Source organism: Apaloderma vittatum, unplaced genomic scaffold, assembly GCF_000703405.1.
Source record: "Apaloderma vittatum isolate BGI_N311 unplaced genomic scaffold, ASM70340v1 scaffold4242, whole genome shotgun sequence".
Lineage (NCBI taxonomy): Eukaryota > Metazoa > Chordata > Aves > Trogoniformes > Trogonidae > Apaloderma > Apaloderma vittatum.
Window position 1 is genome coordinate 6,497 of NW_009701737.1, and position 8,309 is coordinate 14,805.

Below are 8,309 nucleotides of genomic sequence, written 5' to 3' on the forward strand. Positions count from 1 at the left end.
TTCTGGTTCATCAAACACTCTTCTGTTGCTACATTTAACCTGGGTATTCAGAGCCAATCTCACAAAGACTTGCCTGTCTGTGCTCTTCTGACAGCAGGGTTGTGCTATAACATGCCTTTAATCACAACGCAAGTAATTATTTTGAATTCAAAAATTCAAACTCCTACTGTACATCCTGCTTCATGTGTTTTTCTGATGTTTTCTTAGGCAACACGTAATAAAAGTCAAGACATCCTTGCTTCTGCTCAGCACATCTTGGACAGAGAATATTATTTTGTAAGGGTAAGAAGTCATATCTCTTCTCTGATTTTCTGTGTGCTTTCCTGCATGTCGATGTTTTTTCTCTGCACCACTGATTCATGAGAAAATGTCAATTCTCTGTATCCTTGAAAAACTAAGTGTAGAAGTACAGAAGTACTGGCTTCTTTAGTCTCCTCAGGGTAAGACTGAAGTGGTAACCCTAAATATGAGCATGGGAATCATGTCTTTAGTGACTTACTTGCCTGTTTGCACCTAACTTTTGTTTTGTGGGTGTCGTTAGATTGTGATGGTGAATAAAGGGGTGATCTGATCTCATGAGTTTCCACTGCTGCAGGGAGAAGGTTCCGGCTCCTGCTGCCTCTCGCACAGTCTGGTGCTTACCAGACCCCTGCTCTGACATGACTTCAGCCCACTAACGTGGTGTGAGAAAGTGAATGATATTCTGCCAGTCTTGCACTACAGCTTGAAAAATTGGGGTCTGAATGTCAGAGTTCATGCAAGGGAGAGCTTGGAAACTAGTGGTGGGAAGTGGAGAGGGGGAGGAGCAGAAAGAAGGGCTGGAAAACACGGCCCTTGCAGCGGTGACCAGTCAGTCAAGCTGTGTAGTGTCACCTGTGGACTCATTAACGTGGTTGGCCAATAGGTTATAGGATTTTTATTTTCTGTTTCTTACTTAGGAGGTGGACAGTTATTTGAAGCACAATGATTTCTTAAATCTGCGAAAGAAGGAGATCCTGTACAAGAAATGGCTTGAGGATGTTTTGGAGCCACTGCTGCAGAAAATTGAGGACAAAATGGACAGCCAGTCAAGTGAAGAAATACGGAAAAGGAAAGAAGAACAACTCTCTCGCTATTTAAACTACTGTGAAAAGAAGGTATTAATAAGTAACTTACTTCCCCCAAGGACTTCTGCAGTGGTGACATCACCACTCAGCTCGCCATCAGATATGAACAGTAGCATTGTTTGGTGCAGTGAGCACGTGCTGGGGCCTGAATACGTTGAGACACCATATTGTGGTGGGTTTCCCTTGTGAGTGGGGCTGTCTTGGGGGAAAACCTTGAGCTCTGTCAGCTGAAACCAAAAGTTAAGTCTATGACCATGGAGGGGACCACACTCTTACATCTCAGGAGTTCAGCTGGGGCAGTGCTACAGTATGTTGGCAGAGCATGAATGAAACAATTTAGTGGCCTTGGATGCTACTGATCAAGCTTTATGAAAGAAAATAGGTGGGAACAGGAAGAGACAAACAGTTTTCTTAAGTCTGAATGCAGGTGAATAGACTCAAGTCAAGGATTCGGTAGTTTCATGTATTTCAGTACTCATAAAAATTGCAGTCAGTGTAGGAAATACTTGCTGGGTTTGATGATTTTGCTCTGAATTTCACACCACTGTTGAATAGCAGTAAAATTAATTTGCATAAGCTTACATTAATCACGGCAGCATATGATAAATTTTGCAGAACTTCAGGCACTTCTGTGGATTGGTTAATATACTGACTTTTGGCCGTGCATTCTCTGCCCCTCTCTTCTTTCTGACCATTTTCTCTTGCTCTCCTCCCTGCTATTAGGCTTTTCTGTGTACTCTTCCCCAGATCTCACCTTCCTGTGTCTATCACCAGTCTGTTCTCCCTTTCCATATCTCTTCTTTCTCCAGTCTCTCCTCTCGCTCTCTTTCTCTCTCCAGCTAACCCTTTTACTCCATCTCCAAGTCTTCCATTGTTTTGTCCCTCTTTCTTCTGTCAGATTCCCCGGAGCTGTGTCTCCCTTTTCTTGTTGTTTCATGAGATTCCTCCAAGTTCTCCACTGCCCTTTGCTTTCCAAAGCTACCTTCTTCCCCTTTCCCCCGCTCTCCTCCTCTCCTCTAACACTCTGTCTCCTCACTGTCCTTTCAGGTTCTTCCATCTCAGTCTTTTTGTCAGCTCATTCTTCTGCCTCCTTTTTCACACCATCTGAGCCTTCCTCCTTCCCCTCCCTTCCTCAGCTCTCCGTTGTTCCAGTGCCCTGCTGGTGATCACTGGTGGTGATGAAATACTTGGTGGCAACGTGAAGATGGCAGCACTGCTACACTTCTGCAAGCACCAGCAGAAGTGCCATGTTGCAGCCTGCAAGGAAGGGGAAGTTTCCCCAGCCTGGGTTGCTGCTGTGTTAGCCACAACTCTGCTTCTGGTAGTCCAGGATACTGTAGGCATCTTGTGCTGAAATGCTGCAGAGTAAGAGACCCTTCCAACTTGTTCGGAAGAACCGGCTGTTGCTCTGCTTTCTGCCAGGGGGTGTGTGTGTGAGCGATAATAGGTCGGCTGCACGAAGGGATCCGACAGGGGCACGCTGCACAGCACCTGCCGCTGTCAGCCAAGGTCTCAGCACACCCTGAAGTGGAGTGACATGTAATAATAATCCAAGGGGTGGCACTAAAACCCTGCAATCTGAGGCAGGTTAGGGCTTGAAGCTTTCTGGGGACAGAAACAGATGGTGAATGGTTGCTGCTTGATCTCTGGGGAATTGCCAGATCCTGGAGAGCAGAGGCCCCTGCAGAGGCAGCAGTGTTCACGCTCACCAGTAGCTCAGGCCCCATGGACCTGCCCAGCTGCCTGCTGAGGGTGTGGGAACAGTGCAGGCCCTTGGGGCCCATGCCAACACCTTCAACACAGTGACCTCTTAAACCTGCTGCAGATCCCATTTTTGGAGGTTTGGACTCTCAGGTCTTCTGAACTGTTCACGATAAAGTGCAATTTTTTTCCAACTCGCAACTTGAAATCCCGTCTGCAGATTGCCAGAAAGAACCATGTAGGGCTGAGACCTAGAGTGTCATGGCTTGAATGCTCCTGTTTCCTCCTGGGACCCCCGGAGAATCATCTGCACAAGAAAGCTGAAAAACTTCATTTGCAAGGTTTTGGAAGAATGAGAGTAGTAGTGAGAATTATTTTATAGGCTTGCCTTGTTCTTAGGGCATCACTTGTGGCCTTTCTTCTTTGCTTTTTTTAACTTACAGGTTTTGTTTTGTCATCTGTACAGCTCTTACGTGATGCAGTTGGGGTAAGTCCTGGCTTACTGGCTGTAAACAGTGTGTTACATTTTGGAGACAAGCGGTTGTGTTGTAGTTCCCTTGCTCAGCATCAGGCTTGATTACTGTGTCGGCCTCAGTTGCTGTTCGTCTTGACAGGCTGCTAGATCTGACTTTCCCTGGTCTTGGCATTAGCAGTGACTGCCAAGTGTTGGTACTTGCCGTTCCCCAGCCAACTCTGGTCATCAGGAACTTGAACTGCAGAACATGAAGTTTGTTGCAGGCAGAGCCTTGATGAGATGGAGCTATGGTCTAGGCCACTGGGTGTGGTTCAGGTCTTTACTCCTATACACAGACAGAAAAGCACGCTCGTGACCTAGATGTCGAGCTCACATCTTGCAGACTAGAGGTGGTGAATGGAGTTAAATCCAGCTGGGCCCATCACAAGTGGTGCTCCCCAGGGCTCAGTGCTGGGGCCAGTTCTGTTTAACATCTTTATCAGTGATCTGGATGCGGGGCCTGAGTGCACCCTCAGTAAATTTGCAGACACCACCAAGCTGGGTGGAAGTGTTGATCTGCTGGAGGGTAGGGAGGCTCTGCAGAAACATCCAGACAGACTTGATCAATGGGCCAAGACCCGTTACATGAGTTTCAATAAGGCCAAATGCCAAGTCCTGCACTTTGGCCACAACAACAGCGCTACAGGCCTGGGGAGGAGTGGCTGGAGAGCTGCCAGGCAGAGGGACCTGGGGGTGTTGATGGACAGCCGGCTGAACAGGAGCCAGCAGGGTGCCCAGGGGGACAAGAAGGCCAACGGCATCCTGGGCTGTGTCAGGAACAATGCCTGGCCTGTGTCAGGAACAATGTGGCCAGTAGGACCAGGGAAACGATTGTGCCCCTGTACTCGGCACTGGTGAGGCCACATCTTGAGTACTGTGTTAGTTTTGGGCCCCTCACGAGAAGAGGGACACTGAGGCACTGGAGTGTGTCCAGAAGGGAACAAAGCTGGCGAGGGGTCTAGAGCACAAGTCTTCTGAAGAGCAGCTGAGAGAACTGAGGTTCCCCAGCCTGGAGAAAAGGAGGCTGAAAGGAGATTGTAGAGAGGTGGGGATCGATCTGTTCAACCAAGTAACAAGAGGGAATGGCCTCAGGTTATGGCAAGGGAGGTTTAGATTGGAAATTAGCACGAATTTCTTTACTGGAAGGGTTATCAGGCATTGGAACAGATTGCCCAGGGTAGTGGTGGAGTTCCCTTTCCTGGAGGTATTTAAGAGTTGGGTAGACCTAGTGATTAGGAATATGGTTTAGTCTAGGGCTTGTCAGTATTAGGTTAATGATTGGACTCAATGATCTTAAAGGTCTTTTCAAATCTGGGCAATTCTGTGATTCTGCGACTACTAACTTGCCTAGAGCTATGGCTGCTGGGGGCTCTGTAATTTTTCTTTCTTTTTTTTTTTTTTTTTTGTAATATCCTTTTCCTTCTCAGTCAAAACATTTTTCCTTGAACGAAGTTTCCACTATCTTGACTGCCCTGCTTGTGATTAACATTTTAGCCTGTAATTATTTCTGGATGTTTTATGAAATCGTTCATTATGTATTCATGCCTATGATAAATTAAAAGGGATAGAGGAATTTTCCTATTACACTTCAGTCACCTTCCTTCTGAGGTGCAGTGTGTGAAAATTTGGGAGTCCTTTTCTCCACCACCTCTGCTGCTCTGTAGTCAATCTCCAGGCTGGCTGCTCACTGCTTTATCACCAATAGCTTCTGAGACCTGACCTGCTGCCTGCTTCTCCCGCAGGGTTATGTGACTTTGGAAGCTTATGACCCATCAGAGTATGATCCGTTTTTCCTGAAGACGCATACAGACTGCTGGAAGGTGGGATGGTTATTTACAATGTAAGGTTTAGAGACACCCTTTGACCAGCAGGAAGTTAATGGTTAGAGAGAAGGCGGCACGTGTTACTGATGTGCTGCTGTGGGGCTGGTGTAGAGAGACACGTTCTAGTTTTATTAATTAAACAAAAATGGGGCCCAGCTTCTACTGCATTTAAGCCCAAGAGCATTTGAAAATGGTTTTCATCAGGAGCATGGTTAGGATTCATACCACGCCTAGATTTGGAGGCACAGTAGGAAGTGGGAGCGGGAGAGGTTTTTTTTTTTCCTATCTCAAATTCATTGTGGCAGTGGGCGAAGTATCTTGTCTACCGAGGGTCAGTGAGCTCCCAGGCAAGCCAGGTGTGTGTGCTCTGTAGAAGGAAATAATCTGACAGGTCAGATGATCTTTACAGAAGCTCACTCAAACACACCTTGGGTATCTTGCATACCTAACAGACGACTTAGGTAGGACTTGGGCACGAATCTGTGAAGTGCAATTCTCTAAATCCCCTCCGGATGCCCTGAGCCCTCAGCACCTGTGGGGACTGAGCTGATGCTTCCTTGCAATGTGCCACGCAGGGTTCCTCAAGATCAGCTCCCTCCAGGAGATCAGATCTAGTGTCTCTGGGTTAACCTTGAGGCAGAGTCATCGAATATGTTATGGCCTTCCTTAGGAGATGAGATGCTCAGCATTTCCCAGGCCCTGTGGTTTTATTCATAAAAAATGAGGTTTGTGTTCCTTCCCTGCTAACCAAGAGTACCCTGACACTGACCTCTGACCATGGTCTTTTGAGACTCTGATGAAGTGCTTGTGTTGGTGCGTAAGCATGAAATAACTGTCTCTGTCGCAGGTTTCAGTACCAACTTTACAGGATCCTCTCTTAAAAGGCATTCAAAGAAAGTTTATTGAGACAGGCATTATCAAGCAGTGCGAGACAGGTATTTTGAACAATTGGAATCCCTTGGAAGCGTTTTATGTTGGGCGGCCACCCTCGCTTGTGACAGTAGCTCCTCACACGAAGCGCTTGTTACTTTCCTGCCAGGAAGACCGTACTCCACCAGAGAGCTGAACAAACTCCATAAAGCAGAACTGCTGCTTCCTTTGAGCCGGCAGCGGATGGATGCGACTGAGTGGCTGAAGATACCACACGCCTACATTGCTAGTGAGGTCCACCGAACGAAGAGGTACGAGCTGATGGGTTGTTTGAGAGGCAGCACAACAGCTACGCTGGATAAAGCCTCTTCTTCTTGGCTGCATAGCAGAGTATTTGCTAAAACTTCAGTTTCAGGGTGAATTCTGCTTTACTGTGTACTTTTCTTGAGAAAGGAGGGAAGGCCTTCAGGTACGGAGTGGACAAGATGTATGGAAGTAGGGCATTGATGGTCAAGCTGAGCCTTGAAATAAAGTGGCTTTAGGGTGGGGAGTTTCCTGCCTTTTCTGCATGCAGCCTGGCAGCCAGCCATGGAGTACCTCTGAGGTGCTTTCCTTGAAGAGCTGAGAGATTTAATATTCATACTTGCTTTGGTTGGTTTTTTTGTGTTTTGTTTTTTTCCCCTGTTAGTTTCTAGGTTTTGGGAGCAGAGTGAGGTCATACTTCTGTCACAGACTAGTTGAGGTTGGAAGGGACCTCTGGAAGTCATCTTGTCCAACCTCCCCTGCTCAAGCAGGGCCACCTAGGGCCAGGTGCCCAGGGCCGCGTCCAGATGGCTTCTTGAATATCTCTGAGGATGGAGACTCTACAACCTCCTGGGCACCCCGTGCCCATTCTTTGTCACCTTCACAGTAGAAAACTACTGTTTCCTGATGTTCAAATGCACTTCCTCTGTTTCAGTGTGTGCTTGTGGCCTCTGGCCCTGTCACTGGGCAGCACCGAAAAGTGCCTGGCTCTGTCCTCTTTGTACCCCCCCTTCAGGTGTTTTCTTTAGGTGTACAGGCTGGTAGGACTCGAAATGCTGAAGAGATCACTAGTGGTGAGTTGAACTGGAGCAGGGATGCTAAGTTAAGAACACTAGAGAGCCCCAGCTGGCCTGCCCTGAGGGAAAAGCATTTGGGACCAGTGTGATTTTTTTTTATTTTTTTTTTTTTTAAAATAAGACGTTGGTGATTTTTTTAAGTCCCAGTGCTCTGATTCACCCTTTTGGGAAGCTTGCTGGTTGTGCCATTGCAGTACGCAACACTTAAGGGGATTCCCGCTTCCTAGTGACAGAAACATCAAAGCTGAACTGGGAGCCCGATGGCTACTGGAACTGGGCCCACACTCTTACCCGCGGCTCCTGCCCTAGAGTTTTATGCCCCTTACTGGCCCAATGCTTTACTTTAGCGTATTTATGGGATAACGGCACATTTTACACGGAAAACGGGCCACCAAGACAAACATTTCCTGGAGTGACTCAGTCTGGGAAAGAGCTAGTGTGGAAACTGTGCTGGGCTACAGCTGCCTTCGTGTCACATGGACTGGTGATCGTTTTTGCTTCTCTGTTTAAAGGCAGAAAGTCATCAGCCACCAGAAAGACGGCGAGAGCTGATGATGTCCCCTGTCCTCCAGCCGACTGCAGCAGCAAGCACAGCCCTCGGAAGGTACCATTTGCAAAATTCCTTGTGTCTTCTGCCAGAGTGAGTGCTAATGGGTCGGGTCTCCTGGCAAATGGCAATAAACTCGTTGATTCAAACGTGTTCTGAGGTGCTGTCACCCAGCAGCCAGGGTGAGATGCTGCTCCTGTTATTTCCAGCTCCAGTCCATGCTCTACAGGCCAGAAATCTACTGTTGTAGGAGGTTTAACTTAGGCTCCGCCCTGCAAAGAAAGTGCTGATATTCTCTGTTTTTAGAGGGTGATGGAGTCTTTGTATTAAAGGAGATCAACTGGTGAGAAAATTTAAAGAGGTCTGCTGGGCCCCTTGTCAGTGCAGTGCAGGATCTGTGCGTCCCCAGCTGTGACAACAGCTACAGCTCTGAGTGCCCTGAATTTTTTGTTACAAGGGGAGTTAATGTCAGCAGTGGGCAGAGGAAACTGCAAAGCTTGCAGAATTTTAGCTAGAGCTGTTGCATTTTTGCATGAAGCTGAAAGAGTTCACCTTCAGATTTAAGAACAAACCCTCTCTTTGAAGGAGAAGGAGGTGCTTCTGGCTACATCATGGAGCAGATGTGTGCAGAAGAGCCGCTTAGAAAGC

At 47.5% G+C, this 8,309-nt stretch overlaps 1 protein-coding gene across 1 annotated transcript in view; it reads left to right on the top strand.

Moving 5' to 3' along the window:
• FAM228B (family with sequence similarity 228, member B) overlaps positions 1-7,666 on the top strand; it is a gene marked incomplete at its 5' end in the record, with an annotated part of 9,280 nt that extends 1,614 nt beyond the window's left edge. The window contains 6 exons of the mRNA XM_009879245.1: positions 208-282; positions 939-1,136; positions 5,064-5,141; positions 5,992-6,079; positions 6,184-6,325; positions 7,627-7,666. Coding sequence (XP_009877547.1) covers positions 208-282; positions 939-1,136; positions 5,064-5,141; positions 5,992-6,079; positions 6,184-6,325; positions 7,627-7,666 — 621 coding nt within the window. The remainder of the gene's footprint in view (positions 1-207; positions 283-938; positions 1,137-5,063; positions 5,142-5,991; positions 6,080-6,183; positions 6,326-7,626) is intronic.
• Between the last annotated feature and the right edge of the window lie 643 nt (positions 7,667-8,309).